Source organism: Manis pentadactyla, chromosome 9, assembly GCF_030020395.1.
Source record: "Manis pentadactyla isolate mManPen7 chromosome 9, mManPen7.hap1, whole genome shotgun sequence".
In the NCBI taxonomy this organism is placed as follows: Eukaryota; Metazoa; Chordata; class Mammalia; order Pholidota; family Manidae; genus Manis; species Manis pentadactyla.
In genome coordinates, this window is record NC_080027.1 from 41,922,687 (window position 1) to 41,938,649 (window position 15,963).

The 15,963-nt window shown below is 44.0% G+C and overlaps 1 protein-coding gene across 9 annotated transcripts in view; it reads left to right on the forward strand.

Moving 5' to 3' along the window:
* The window catches only part of NUMA1 (nuclear mitotic apparatus protein 1), a 64,579-nt gene that overhangs the window by 26,399 nt on the left and 22,217 nt on the right, over positions 1 to 15,963 (forward strand). For 4 of the 9 annotated variants that reach the window (XM_036904229.2, XM_036904235.2, XM_036904236.2 and 1 more), the window contains exons 1-3: positions 5,345 to 5,520; positions 10,114 to 10,187; positions 13,789 to 13,874. In XM_036904229.2, the coding sequence (XP_036760124.2) occupies positions 10,146 to 10,187; positions 13,789 to 13,874 (128 nt within the window). In that variant the 5' untranslated portion in view covers positions 5,345 to 5,520; positions 10,114 to 10,145. Of the gene's footprint in view, positions 1 to 4,554; positions 4,698 to 4,836; positions 5,053 to 5,344; positions 5,521 to 5,741; positions 5,867 to 10,113; positions 10,188 to 13,788; positions 13,875 to 15,963 lie in introns of those variants that run through there. The other 5 variants (XM_036904232.2, XM_036904234.2, XM_036904231.2 and 2 more) reach the window with 4 other exon arrangements.

The window sequence follows — 15,963 nt, forward strand, 5'->3', positions numbered from 1 at the left end:
CAGGGGAATTGCTGTCTTCCAGTCTTCTGTTTATACTTTTTAAAAATGGTAATATTTATTAAAAACTATAACATTTACATTTTAAACAAAAATAATAAAACAAACACCAATGCATCTGCCACCCAGCTCAGGAGATGTTAATATTACCAGACCCTTTAATATGCTGCGCACTCCGTATCTATCAGCAGCCACCTCCAACCTCTATCTGAACGCTATCCAGAATTTTATTAGTTGTCATTTCCTTCCTCCCTCCCTTCTATCCATCCATCCATCTTTCCTTCCTCCCTCTCTTTCTCGCTATCTCCCTGCCATCACCTCTTTTGAAAATGGTTTTACCACTCCTGTCCCAGTCTTTTGGGGAAAATAAGCAGGGGGTGTGGAATCAGGCAGGAGCCCTGTGGCCTTCCTGACCTCTGGCTAGGCTGGGAGGAGGAGTGGGGAAGTTCTGCCCCTGCCACTGGAGGGGAGTGGTGGCACTGTGATAGGGAAGGGAGAGGCTGGAAAAACTGGCCCACCTCCTTGGGCTGCCCTGAAGAGCAAGCCCAGGAGCTTGGCAACTTTGGTGGAGAGGTTCCAGAGGAGAGTTCAGACCCTCTGAACTAGCCAAGGGAGGGAAGGGGGAAGACCTCTTCAGTCTTTTGAGATGCAGTATCAATTCTTTCCCATGCCAGGGATCTGCTTGGCATCCAAGATCAGGAAATGACAACTAACAAAACTCTGGATAGCGTTCAGATAGAGGTTGGAGGTGGCTAGCCAGAGGGCAGGAAGGCCACAGGGTGACACAATGCCAGGTGTGGCTAGAGCAGTTTTAGCAGGCTTGCCTCCTATTTTCACCTCACACATTCTCTGGAGTATTGTTTGTGCCAGACATTAGATTATGTTTGCCACTTTGTTTTTCTATAAGTGTTGGTTTTGCTTTGCCTTTGCTTTTCTGGTGCTTCTTTGAAGAAAAACTTCCCTTTCTACCAAAAGCAATTGCGAACCACAGACTGCAAGTGATATTGTGGGAATAAGCTACAGGACCTGGAAAAAGAAGTGGGGCAATGGGAGGTCTCTGTAACAATGGGCCTTCATCGGACTGCCTCCACAGTACCCCCACCACTCACCAGTCATTCTCTGGTGGCCAGAAGATTGAAGTTGGAATCTGCCATCCAGATGTAGTTTAGGGGAACAGATTCAGTGAGCCCTTGTGTGCGAGGTACTATGGGGGAATCAAAGACCTGGAACTGGTTATACCCTTGAGGAATTTACACTGTAGATAATGAAGATTAGACTTCCGTGCCTATACAGTTAGACAGTACAAGTGCCCAATGCAGAATGTAGACACCTTTTTCTGATCACCAATGTAATACATGGTGATAAAAAATTCAAACATAAAAAACAAATAGTGTAGAAAGCCTGCCCCCCACCCCCAGTCTAACTCCTCCCTAAGGTAACCACTGCTGTGGGCTAAGAGATATTTTATTTTATTTTTTTTGGTATCATTAATCTACAATTACATGAGGAACATTATGTTTACTAGGCTCCCCCCTTCACCAAGTGCCCCCCACATGCCCCATTGCAGTCACTGTCCATCAGCATAGTAAGATACTACAGAATCACTAAATCACTACTTGTCTTCTCTGTGTTGCACAGCCCTCCCCGTGCCTCCTCCCACATTATACATGCTAATCATAATGCCCCCTTTCTCCCTGCCCCCCCTTATCCCTCCCTTCCCACCCATCCTCCCCAGTCCCTTTCCCTTTGGTAACTGTTAGTCCATTCTTGGGTTCTGTCAGTCTGCTGCTGTTTGGCTCCTTCAGTTTTTTTCTTCGTTCTTATACTCCACATATGAGTGAAATCATTTGATACTTGTCTTTCTCCGCGTGACTTATTTCACTGAGCATAATACCCTCTAGCTCTATCCATGTTGTTGCAAATGGTAGGATTTGTTTTCTTCTTATGGCTGAGTAATATTCCATTGTGTATATGTACCACATCTTCTTTATCCATTCATCTACTGATGGACACTTAGGTTGCTTCCATTTCTTGGCTATTTTAAATAGTGCTGCGATAAAATTAGGGGTGCATATGTCTTTTTACAAACTGGACTGCTGCATTCTTAGGGTAAATTCCTAGGAGTGGAATTCCTGGATCAAATGGTATTTCTATATTGAGCTTTTTGAGGAACCTCCATACTGCTTTCCACAATGGTTGAACTAGGGAAAATGGGAATTTACATTCCCACCAGCAGTGTAGGAGGGTTCCCCTTTCTCCACCACCTTGCCAACATGTGTTGTTGTTTGTCTTTTGGATGGTGGCCATCCTTACTGGTGTGAGGTAATATCTCATTGTGGTTTTAATTTGCATTTCTCTGATGACTAGCAATATGGAGCATCTTTTCATGTGTCTGTTGGCCATCTGAATTTCTTCTTTGGAGAACTGTCTCTTCAGCTCCTCTGACCATTTTTTAATTGGATTATTTGCTTTTTTTTTGTTGAGGTGTGTGAGTTCTTTATATATTTTGGATGTCAACCCTTTATTGGATCTGTCATTTATGAATATATTCTCCCATACTGTAGGATGCCTTTTTGTTCTATTGGTGGTGTCCTTTGCTGTACAGAAGCTTTTCTGTACAGAAAAACAAAGTGGCAAACATAATCTAATGTCTGGCACAAACAATACTCCAGCTTGATGTAGTCCCACTTGCTCATTTTTGCTTTTGTTTTCCTTGCCGCCTAGGGAGATATGTTCATGAAGAAGTTGCTCATGTTTATGTCCAAGAGATTTTTGCCTATATTTTTTTCTAAGAGTTTTATGGTTTCATGACTTACATTCAGATCTTTGATCCATTTTGAGTTTACTTTTGTGTATGGGGTTAGACAATGATCCAGTTTCATTCTCTTACATGAAGCTGTCCAGTTTTGGCTAATAGATATTTGAGGAGTTGAAATTTGAGCTGGACATTAAAGTAAAATCCAGAGAGGCAGACTGATGGAAGGAGAGCAAGCATCCTGAGGATCCACACCGCTGCTCTGGAGAGGAGCACCCCCACTAGCTTTCCCGATAAATAGTGAGCCTATTTCTCCTTGGACACAGTGGTGACAAGGGACAAAAATGCCCAAATAGGAGTTAACCTTTGTTAAGTAGCACCTTGTGTCTATGTGCTAGCCAATGTGTTGTGCACCTTATAAATGTTATCTGATTAATCCTCACCATGACCTTATAAAATAGGAGTCTTTATTCTTGTTTTATAAACAGGGATACTGAGACTCAGAAGTTACTTGCCAGGTTCACACAGCAGCCAAGTGGTGTAGAGTTCTACCATTCACTAGCTGTGTGATCTTGGGCAAATTATTTGATCTCTGTGGCTCCGTTTCTTCATCTGCGAAGTTGAGTGATAATAGCATACTTCACTAAGGGAGTTTTTCCAATTAATGAGTTAATACCTATTAGGCCAGTAGAGCAGTGCCTGGCACATAGTATGCTCTCTGGAAGCATTAGCTGCTATTTATTATGTCTTGTTTTCTCTCTGGTTCTAACATGATTCTTATCATTTCCCCACTTAATTATATATATGGCCTCTCTTCTTCCCAGCCATCCCTCACTCTTTCCTCTCCTTTACAACTTCTCCCTTTGCTTCCGTTCATTCCCTCCTCTTCATCCTGTTCCACGTGTCTCATTCCCCTTCTTTCCAATCTCTCTTCATTTACTCTCCATGTCCTTATTACCTATCTGTTGAGGCAGCCTCCTGACCCCTTTCCCTGCTGCTAGTCTCATTCACTTTATGTCATAATAATTTCTTAAAGTGTAAGTCTCATCATACCGTATCTCTTGTGTTCAAAACAAACAAATGTTCATATCTTTATTTGATGTCTTGAAGTTCAAGATTCTCCAACTCTGACCCCAGTTCACCATTTAAGTCTGTTCTGCTGTTTCCACATCTCCTCTGTTCTTTCCATTCTTTCCCCGCTCCTCTTTCCACTTCCATCTGGGAAAATTCCACATATGTGTTTTAAGATCCAAATTAAAATATCGCTTTCTTAGTCCTTTGCTACACTTACAACTGGTAGAATTTTTACATCTTTTTGTGGGAGTTAGCAAATACCATATTGAAATATAATTTTCTAGTCACATTTCTTATCTCCTGTGGAATTAGGACCCACCTGAGTGTAGGTGGGTGGGTTTAATTCATCTTTGTATGCTCTCTACAATGTCCTATAGCAGTGCCTTGCACACAGTAGGTGCTTAATAAATGGTGGTGTGAGTGAAAGTAAGATGAGGGGTTCTTGATAACTGGTGAGTTTCTTTTACAGTCTTAGTGAGGGTCATTGTTCAGTGGGTGGAAACTGTGGTTTTGTTTTCTGAAAGTCAGACATCTTTCTTTTTGGCCATATAGGAGAGGTATAGCCTGTAGGCTCGGCCGACAGGTCCCAGCGCCTGTGTCTGTTAAGGGGCTCCAGCAGTGTATTATATATTAGGTCCCGTGCCTTGGCCCCTCAGCCCCTCCCCACAAATGCTCAGCGGAACAGGGGATTAGGTTCTGGCAGCACAGCTGGGATTTTTGGCCGCCATTCCACAGTCGACAATAGCACGCAGCCACCCAGACAGGACAGCGCAGGCCTGCACTCCAGGGCCACAGTCTGCTGGGGCCTCTTGTTTGGGTGGCCGAGGGGGAGGAGTGGGCACAACGGCATCCTGGCCTTGCCACGCAGAAGGTACGGGCTGGAGAGATTCCCTCCGGGAATGGGTTTTGGGGGGTGGCCATGTCCCAGGGCAGGAAGCGCCCACGGCAGAAGGCAGGCGCTTTGTGTGTAAGCGGCATGTGTGTGCTTAAAGACGGCCCGCCCTGGAGCCTGCAGGAAGCTGCCTCTGTTTAAAAGGGCCTGTGTCTTGCTTGCCCTCCAAAGCGTCTGTTCCCGGGTCTTCCTCCCTGCCCTGCTTGCTGCCAGGCAGGAGCTGATCTAATCGTCAGGGCAGCCCGGGGCCTACCCTTCCGTTGCTGGTCAGAGAGATGGACAGGCTGTCACTGCTGTCTTAAGAGAGCGAAGGGGGAGTGTCCGGTGATACCAGGTTTGTCAGGCAGGCTGCTGAGATGTTTTGGGTGTTTATGCCACAGTTTGCCTTGGCTCTTGCCATTGTTGCAGTTCCGGATTTTTGTCTGCTGGCTTGTGCCCCCTCATCGCCTTGCATCCCCTTCTCTTGTTTGTGGGCCAAGCCCTGGCAGCCCCTCCTCTTCAGTGCACCCCTCCCTCCTTGCCCCTGGCTGCCACCCCTCCCCCCTTGCTGAGAGTTCCCTGCTACGCTGTAGCTCCCAGATCGCGGAAGCTTGCTGTGCCTTTAAAGAAAGCAGACTCCTGGCTGTGACGCACTTCTGGCTGTCAGCCAGGAAGATCGCTGCTGCCAGGCTGAGAAGAAAACCAACAACTTTTCTTTTGTGTGGGGTTACTTTCTACTAGCCCCCCCTTCCTCCTCTCCTTTCAAGATTTAAATGCTAATGGCGGATTAAAACCTGTAGATACGTTTGGCTTTAGGAGTCTGGTAAGGCCCCCTGCACTGAGACTTTTTCTCACTCATTCTTTCTCTGGGTTTTTGTTCAAACATGGACGAGGGGGTGCGGTGGAGTCTCCCCCTTCACCTCCCTTACTGCGCCATCCTTAAAGGGGAGGGAGTGGAGAGGGAGAGCAAATAAACACTCAGAAACAGGCGCTGGGAGCAGAGCTTGCCAACATCCGGGAGTTGGCGCCTTTCAGTGCAAAGGGTTGCTTTCTTTCTCCCCGCGTGTAGATGTCTGCATGTTTTGTTCAGAGGGGGAAAGCGTGTGCGCCTGCACGTTGAGCAGTAGAGACCGCCCAGGAGAGCTTCTCCATTCCCGAATGAGGCCTGGGTGTGTACGCAGTGGTGGGGAGTGAAAAGGGTTCATTTTGTCAGCTGGTAGGGACCAGGGTGTGTGAATATAGCAATGGGGGCAGATGCTGGTGAATTGCTGGAGTTGGGCTTGGGTTTGTATGTGCAATATATGGCTGTAGGCCTCAGTCTAGTTCATGATTACAGCCCGTTTGCCCACATCCTTCTGATCTGAACCCTACAGAGCATGGGGGGAAGGGCAGATATCAGTAAGTCACTTTTGAAGAAATCTGGATTTCCCTTGCAAACCTTCCCTTATTCCTTACCATGGCTCTGGGCCAAATTCTAGGTTACACAGAGGGGTGGGCAGGGCAGGTCTGAGTCCAGAGCGTATCCATTTAGGGGATCCAGGGAATACATCCAGCAAGCTGGTTTCCCCTGACCTCAGGAGGGCAGAGAAACTCTTTGGACTTAGAGGAGACAGCCTATTCAGGACTCCCCAGGAGTTGAAAAGGATTGTTTTTCATTTTGGTTTCTCTTGGAGCTGGTGGTCCTTGGGCCTTTTACCTCCTCCATGCCAGGGATGCACCAGCAAGATATTTCCTGTTCTGTTCTTTATTGAGAGTTAGCTTATGGTGACATAGGTTGGCCTTTGCCAGGCCCTTCTGGGGTAACCTACCAGGTGAAGCCTGGGTGTTTGTTTGACTGTGCCAACTGACCCATTCCTCCCAGAGTCAGAAGAGGAAGAACACTTTCAAGATCAGTGTTTGCTCTGTGGATGTGGGTGGGTGGGGGGTCTCTCAGGTGGTGGGAGTATCTATTCTTATGGCTGCAGGCAGGCAAGCTGTCAGGGTAAGCAGTGGTAAGTCTTGCAGTTGAGCATGGGCACACAGATGGAACAACCATTTCCCTTATGAGCTCTGAGCCTGTGGGGCTTTAGAACTGTGGGATAGAGAGGGAGTGGGGCTTGGGGAAGAATCCTTTGAGGTGGGAGTTTGTGTGGGCATTGGACCCTGAATTCTGAGAGTGGGAACTAGCACCTAAGAGAATGAGGGTTCAGCTGAGGCAAGGGCATATGAGCTGAGTGATCAGTAGTTTTGCAGCTCTCTGGGATCAAAGGTCACTTTTGTATTATCTTAAGGTAGGGCTGGTGTTCTGGCGTATATTCAGAGCTAAGAGGTGTGCTCAAAAGGAGCTGGCACCCAGGCTGAGGGGGTGGGGTAAGGAGAGAGTGCTGCCACAATTCCAGCCCTCTGGCCTTTGGCCTATCACTTGGTCAGCTCTTAAAATTGAAGCTTTTCCAGAACAGACCCCAGAGCTCAGCAACCTGACCCTCAGGTCCTGGTCTTTGCTTAGGAGCAGGTGGTTTGCATTAGCTTTAGTCCTGGTAGGAATCCTCTGTGAGGTTTTTAACTCTTTAAGACCCAGAGAGAGATGCTGGCCAGGTGACCACGTGTCTCTTGAATGTCACTTTCCTTGTAATGCATCTTCTTTTCTGGAAACAGAGGAATTACGGTAAATATGGAAAATGGTCCTGATGTGAGAAGGTATGTCAGCTTTGGAAATGTAAAGAAGATGAAAGGCCTTTAGTTTATAAAGCAGCTGCTTCTGGGTCTTGGTTCCTTCTTGAGGACGCCAAGGAAAAGAGAGGGGGCCTTATCAGTTCTGAAACCTGGTTTAGATTCTTGGGGTACTTCTTTTCAAAGAACCAGGTCAGTGGGAACTCTGAAGGTGAAGGTGTCTTCAGAGGGCCTGGATTCCTAGGTTCTGTTTGTTTGCTTGTTTGTTTGTTGGTAGGAGGTTGGTGGGGTAAATGGGGAGGGGGCAGCAATCAAGTTGGGGTGGATCTCAGCAGATCCTTCTATGAAATGGTTCCAGGCTGCCATCGCAGGGATCTGTTTTTCCATCACCATCACCCAGTCTTCTGGGTGGGGCCTGCGTCAGATTTCAGGGGGAGGGTGGGGAGGACCGTGCTCTGGCTGGAAGCCCTTGGGTTGCAAGCCAAGGCCTGCTTAAAGCTGTAGTCCCAGTGCTGAGAACTAGCTGGCTGTGCCACTGGCTTCAATCATTCATTACTCAGAGAAGAGTAAATGGTTAGCTGTCCTAAAGGCTCTCACTCCAGTGTCTTGTCTCTGAGAAAGCACCCCTTTGTGAGTTTTGAGCTGGCAAGGTCATCCTGGAGTTCCTTGAGCTGAGGATTGGATTCATCCTGTTTCTGTGCCTGGAGAGCACAGAAGAAGGTATTGGCCTTCACACCAGTTTTCCTGAGCAATGGAACTAGTTTTAGGCTCCCCTTGGAGACATAAGTGTTGTATGTTTTGTCCCTGGGATGAAGGAAAGAGGTTGGTTAAACTTCAGTTCATTTTTAGCAGTGCAGCTGTGGATCTCTCAGGAGGGGCAAGGTCTGCCTCTGGTTGCCAGTAAAATTTCTGACTGAAGTTTTGGGTCTCATCAAAATGTCAGTAAGTCTAGAGGCAGCAGTGGGGATGAGGGTGAAGTGATCTGGGCCTCATTTCCCTTGTTCCTGAATAGCTCAGACTTTTTTTTTTAAGAGGCCACAAGAGAGCATTTGGCCATTGCTGCCTCCACCACAAGGGCCAAGCATGGTCCCTCTCACTTTAGACTGGCTAACCACCAGAAAAGCCTTTTTGCAGTTCAGTAGTTGAGGCCATCTACCTTCATTGCTGGCTGGTCTCAGGGAGCTAGGCAGTCAGTGCTCATGGATAGACCATGCTGAGTAAAAATCATCCAAGACTGAGAAACACAGGCCCCTTAGCTTCTCTGCCCTCCTGAGAGGCTCCTGAACTACTTCATTTGTTCTTGCCAAAGCCAGGTGAATTGGCTCATTTCCAAGATTGTGACTGGTATGAAAGGTGCAATCATGTTGGGTTTTGCAGGATCGGAAGCACTTAATTGTACTTAGCATTTAGATATGTTTAGCATTTAATTATTTTCTTTTATTTGATGCTTTTCATGTATGTTAATTTAACTCCTCATCCTGTTGTAAGTAAGCCCCTCAAATGCAGGGACTGCGACATTGTCTCCCATTTCCAATGTAGCTTCTAGCACAGGACGAACATATGTAAGGACTTAGAAAATAACCGTTTTGGTTGGTTGATGAGCAGAGTACACTTGCATAGAAAGGACTAAGAGATGATGCAGAATTGATTATCAGCTACTAGACAGTGAGCACCTATGGGCAAGAATGGTGTCTTTCTTATCTCCAACACTTTGTATACAGAAGGTGCTTAGCAAATGTTGGTTCCACAAAACCTGCACCTTGGAGATGCCAATATTTTGGGAGATTTACAGGTGATGTGGCCACTCTTCCCATTCCTGTTTCTCTGTCTAGTGTAGTGACAGACTGAGCAACTATGACAGGAGGTAGGGTGGGATGATTGTTTCCATGAAGATTTGTGAGAATTGTGTGGGCTTTTAGGAGATGTTGGGGAGTACTTAGTCACCAGGTTATGGTCTCTTGGTCAGGTTGGCAGGCAATTGGCTGAATCACATTGGGAAGGGAAATTGGGGGTAGAGATACCAGGACAAGTGCCTAATCTGTCATTAAATGTTCCATGGGATCTCTGCCAGAACTGAATTTGGCTTCATCCAGTCTGTCACTTAACCATGTCTTTGACATTTCTGTGAGAGAGATAAAGATCCAGAATTTGGAGAGATTTCCCCAAGGATTTGGTTATTTTTTAGCCAGAAATCAACCTTTCTGCTTAAGAACAATGATCATTTTTCTTGTATACCTACCATCTGCCAGACACTGTGCTATTTGCTTTATCTTAAAGGGTCACAATCACCCAGAAAGGTATTTGTGGATCCCATTTTGCAGATGAGGGAACTTGAGACTAAAAGAAGTTATGCTACTTGTCCAAGGTCACAAGACCATGGTGACATGGAATCAGCATTCTGACCCAGGTCTGTGTGAAAAACCATGCTTATTCCATGTTTTAAGGGCACCATATCCCAAAGAGCAGGGTTAAAGGCCAGCTTTGAATGTTGTATTTTCTATAGAACAGAAAGACTGTGTATAAAGCTTGTGAACATTGAACTAAATGCAGGATTCTTTACTGTCAGGCTCGAACATGATAAGTTTTGTAGTAATTTTGATGTGTACTCTGAGCATTCTAAAAATTCCCATGGTGCCTTGGTGGATTAAGTGCTGAGTGAAGAGTGCTTTATTTGAGTGTTCTGAGCCAGTAAATGGAACCGTATTCCCCCTCCCCTCCTCCATCATGGATTTCTGGTATAATTTACACCTCTTCTCTTGGGTTCCAGGTGCTCTGGGGTAACTGGCTGGTATCACCAAGATGACGCTCCATGCCACCCGGGCAGCTGCACTCCTCTCTTGGGTGAGTGGTCTTCCTTTCCTTTGTCTGCTAAACTTCTCCAGGAAGCTTGGCAGATCAGGGGGTAGGGTGGATGGAAGAGGAATTTTCCAGGAGCCAGGGCTATGTAAAGTCTTCTCATTTCCAGACCAAGAAAATACAGTTTTCCTAGGCCTTTCCCTGTTTTAATTTTTATTATTTCTGATGATATTTGCTGCTTGACATGACTCTACTTGTGTGGCTTTAGAAGAGGCTTCTCTGAGGTGTATATTCCCTTTTGGTAATGGGAAGGGAGGCTGCAGGACAGCGTGGAAGCTCATCTTTATTTGCTCCCTGTGCATTTTTCTGATGAGAAGGTTGGTGCTGAACTTCAGTGACACACAGGGACTTTGGTCTTGAAAGGTCTTTAATCATGGGGCAAGGTTCTCCTAGTTCTCTTTACCGTGTTTCTGTCTGCTTCATTGTCCTCCTGTTGCTTGATTACTTCACCAAAATCCTTCTGCTAGTTTTTTCATATATATTCTGCCTGAGACAATGGCAAATGAAAAAATAATACTGATCATTGTGAACTTAAAGCTACAGAGAACCAGAAGAGGCCATGGAGTACAGTGGTTTCAAGCATGGGCCTTCGAGACAGCCCAGCTTAGAATCACTACTGTGGCCTATGTGACCCAAGGCAAGTTTCTTAGTCTCTCATCACTTTATTTTTAAGATGGAAATAATAATAATAATACCATCTCATGGGGTTATTTTGAGGTTAATGAGATAATGTGTGTAAAAACATTTAGGGTGTATACACATGAGACCATTAGGCACAGTATCTGAATAAATACTAATTCTTGACACTTAAAATATTGCCTGAGCATGCCTGTTGGTACAACATATTTTAGTCCCTACCCTGACTACTGATCAATTAGGGGGCAATTAAAGGGCCAGCTTTTAAAAATATAATAGAATATGTGAAAGGAAATGAATTTTTAATTTCCAGGTAGGGTGGATTTAATAACACAGTGTCTTTAATTACTGTCAAACTGCTAGTCAGAAAATAAGTGTTTAATTTCTGTGAGAGATATAAAGGTCCAGAACTTGGAGAGGTTTCCCCAAGGACTTGGTTATTTTTCGTTAGGTAGTGTTTGGGTACCTATAGAAAGAGCCAGAAATCAACCTTTCTGCTTAAGAACAACAATCATTTCTTGTATACCTACCATCTGCCAGGCACTGTGCTATTTGCTTTGTCTTAAAGGGTCACAATCACCCAGAAAGGTATTTGTGGATCCCATTTTGCAGATGAGGGAACTTGAGACTAAAAGAAGTTATGCTACTTGTCCAAGGTCACAAGACCATGGTGACATGGAATCAGCATTCTGACCCAGGTCTGTCTGAAAAACCATGCAGTTTCAGAAGTAGATGCAGATTTTAGTGGTGTACTTTAAAATGGGTATTTTTATACTTATATTTTATATTTACATTTTAATGTTTATATCTGTATTACAAACATTGTCTCTTTCTCCTCTCCTCCCCAAGAAAAGGATGGTTGGGTTATGGGGGACCATGAGCTATGTCTGTAGTTCAGTGGATTAACTGAATTTTGGGGGATCTTTTAGTCACATTGTTTTAAGTTGATGAGTTTATCTATTTATTTAGGTCTTTGGCTTGTATCTCTGGTGACTGTTACCATTACAGAGGAACAGACAGCAGACGTTTTATTTAACAGCAGATCTTTCTTTTCAATTTAAAACAAAATTTAGGCAACTGAAGTGGATTTTATGACACTACAGAAACATGAAATGATGCTTGTGAGAAGATTGGCATAGACCACATACCACATACACACAGAATAATTACAGCTATTTAAAAAAAAACTAATGACCTAGGGAAAAAAGACTAAAAAGAAATACATCAAAATGCTAAAAAAGTTAATGTGTTAAAATACTAGAATTAGTGGGGCTTTTTATTTTCCAAATTTTTGGTAATTTATAACGTTAAAAAATTTTATTTCACTTATAATGTAGCTTATACTGACTAAATCATCATAGGGAATAATAGGGAACTTTAAGATTCAACAACCTTAAGCAACCCCGAAGCTGTACAGGCAACTCTTGGGTTCTGCAGTAAGCTAGGCCCTCACTCATGTTTTATATCCTGAAAGAGCCTCTCCACTTTCTCAGCTTTCAAATGATTTCTCATTTGAGAGCAAAATAATGCACAGGAAGAAAATATATTTCTGTATCTATAAAAGAAATAATTTTGCTGGATTAATACTTAATTGGTATGAGATGAATCCAGATTCCTTAAGTGACATTAAATCAGCTAACTGTTGTGATTTTTCAGTCTTGTTAGTAAACAAGCATTCATAGCCCTTGAATTTTCTCTAGATTGCAGGTATTAAAAGAAGATGGTTTTTAGGTGCTTAAGCCTTGGCAGTCTCTTCATTTTTGGCAGGTATAAAGGGACCTTGGCCTGAAATGTTCAGGATCTTCCTAGGAAATTTACACTGGCCTTTTCATGACTAATCAGATTAAGCTTTTGCCCCAAAAGATGGTATAAGTATATTGTCTTTAAGACTTCAATGAGAGGTCATATTTTATATTCCATACTTTTTTTGTAACTTGTCAACTTGTTTTAATTTTGATCCATCTAGAAGTTGTTTTTGACATAAAAGTTTTTAACCAAAATTAATTCTATCATTTCTATAGCTGAATCAGTGATTTTTTTTTTTAATCACTTTGATTCTTCAGTGGAGTCAGCTAATTTAACTGCTAAGAAGTAGAAGTCTTGCTGAATTTACTTATTTTAATTTTATTAACCATAATGGTGCATTTAGTAGTACATTTAGTACTGTTATTTTGTAATGTATTCTTGCCTCCATAATCCTATTTGAACCCACACTGGGCCTCTGAGGTAGGTGAGGTAGGGATTCTATCCACTTGGCAAGCAAGAGCAGGCACAGAGAAAAGTAAAACTGGCAACAAAGGTTCCTGGCAAAACAGTGGGAGGAGCTGGACCTAAAGTCCTCATCTGGAGGCTCCTCAGCCCATTGCCTTTTAAAGAGCATATTTATAAACAAAAGAATCCTCTCATTTGCACATAACCACTATCTTGAAGTCCTTAAAAATACTTTAAGTAGGTGAAGTTGCCCTCCTCCCTCAGTCTTGCCTATGTGATTGACTGACTTAGCAAATGCTTCTTTCTGATGGAAGTACAAAGGTAAACTTTAGCCCTGGGCTTCTGAACTTGGTGCCTATGGAATTCATGAGGCTTTCCTGTAGAAGCTGAGTGTGTTTGTAGTACCGGTTTCTTGTATATCCTTCCAGAACTGTTTTATGCCTAGTATATAAAATACATCTTCAGTGCTGGAACATCCTAGAAAGATTTAAGCTCTAGTTTAGTTGAAGCTAGAGGAAGGCCTTTGAAGGCAGCCTTCAGGTGGCTGTTACTGGGTGAGTAAGTGCAGCAGCATTCCTTTTCTGAAATTTGAAATACAGTCACGTGTTCTTCATGCCCATGGCCTACAAGTGTAGGCTCTCAAAATGAGCAGAGAATTGCAAACATCTGCAGAAAGGAGTGGCCCACCATGCTTGTGGCACTGCGGTAGCTTCATCAGGTTCTTCCCTTTGTCTCTCAGGTGAACAGCCTGCATGTGGCTGACCCTGTGGAAGCCGTGCTGCAGCTCCAGGACTGTAGCGTCTTCATCAAGATCATCGACAGCATGTGAGTATGCACCACACCCCTGCCCAGCCTGTCAAGTAAAGCTACATTCGCTCCTCCTCCTTGCTTGACCAGAAATCTCAGGCAGTGTTGGGATGTCGTAATAAGCCAGTGTGGGGCCCAGAGGCAAGAAATCATTGACCTCATCCTCCAGTCACCATGTCTTTCTACAGGAGAGGTTTCACTCTTGTCCCATCCTAAAGCGTCCAGACTCTTGTGAGGAAGAGCCTCCAAGGCTCCGTGCTCTCACAGGGTTCCAAGAGCCTGCTTTGGGCCTCCCTGTCCTCATCTCAGTGGGAGTCCTCCACAACCCTCTTCTCGTGACTCATCCTTATCTCACTAGCCCTCTTTGCAACCTGTAGGACCAGAAAGAAGAGGGAAGCTCTTAACACTTGAGGGATATAAGGATCACACAGAAATTTCATCTCTAACCTGTTGGCACAGCACAGATATGCCCCTTTTCTAAGCCATTATAGCATTTCTGGGGTTTTCACCTTCTTCATTAGTTTGCTTTGTGAGGTTCATTAGCATTTGATGAGTTCTTTGTTCATGTAGCCAGGATTCCAGGTAAGGCCTCTTCTTTTATATGTGACTTCTTGAAGTCACAGTTATCTGAGAAATCAGCGGAGTGGGGCCTCCTCCTAATAGTTTACCTCTCTGGAACCAAGCATAGGTGGGTCAAGCTATAACCAACAGCTATTTTCTTAAGCTCACGTAGTTCATCCTTTTTCCTGTATCACCAGCTTTCAGTAATTATAGAGGGCAACATCGACCTTCTCTCACTTCTTTGTGCTATAGGCAAAAGTAAAAGCCAGCCATTGTAAAAGAAATTGGGGGACAGTGGAGAGGACTCTCCCTCCCTTCTCAAAGGAAAGCACAGTAGACTGTGAGCCCCCAGGCCAAGGATAGACTGAAGTGTTGAGGGTATTTATGTTCCACACATGGCAGGTAGGAACTGGTGTCAGGGATTCAGCATTTCTGTGAAGCAATTTGGCCACCCATCCATAAGCAACAGCTCATTGACAGGGAAAGAAGGAAGGTAGAACTGAGCTTGTCAAAGGCCAGGGACTGGGTCTTATTCCTCTTGGGGTCTCCACACCTAGCTTAGGAAAATATTTTGTTTTGATTTTTATTTATGTTTGTTGAGTGAGTAAATAACTGAGTAAATGAAGATGTAGTTGATACTCTGCATCAGCAGTCTAGTGGCACTGAGTAACCCAGGACAGATGGGTTCACTCGAGGTTGTTTTTGAAAGATTAAAACAAAAACAAAAACAAAAACAAAAAACCAATCACTCCATGTATCTTAGTAGGATGTCTTACAGGATTTCTTTAAAGTTCCGGAGGCTCTAACCAATACCTGCATTAGTGCCTCTGAAAGAAGTCACTATTCTTATTTTAGCACAGACATTATCATTTTCTCTCCCACTTACCCAGGTAGGACCTTTCAACCTCATATCCTCCCTCCCATGGCACTGTTCTCTAATCAGTTACCATCCTCTTGGTTTGTCCTTCAGAAGACTTCTTACTTCCCTTTCTCTGCCTCATGCTGGATACCCGGCCTTCATGACTTCGCTCTTCTCTAAACTGCCCTCATTCCAGGGCATTCCTCTACTTGTGATGTGAGGAGGCTTTCTCCAATCCTGCTTTCAGAGTGATGCTCCACAGCTGATGGACGTCAGTGACTTCACTGCTAGGAGGCTGAAATCTGAAATCTTAAGCATTGGTATTCAAGAACTTCCATCAGGGGTTCGTCTCTTCCCAACAATCATGTTTCCTACTCATCTCTAACTCCATATGCATCTCTACTTTTTTTTGTAATCCTGTAGAATTTACTAACTTTTGGATTTTGTTATTGTATCATGTGTGCTTATTAGCTTGTTCTTCTCTTCCCCTTGTTGCCTATAAACTGGTAATTAGTTCTAAGTTTGCTTAGCCTTTTTTTTTCCCCAAGGATACTTCATAGGTGGAGTTGTGCACCACCTATAAATCAGCATTTTGCAAACCTTAATGAAGTGATAGATGTAGGCAGTTAACGTCAGTGGTTGGTAAAGCCATGAGGCTGGTTATACCTAACCTACTATTTGATTGTA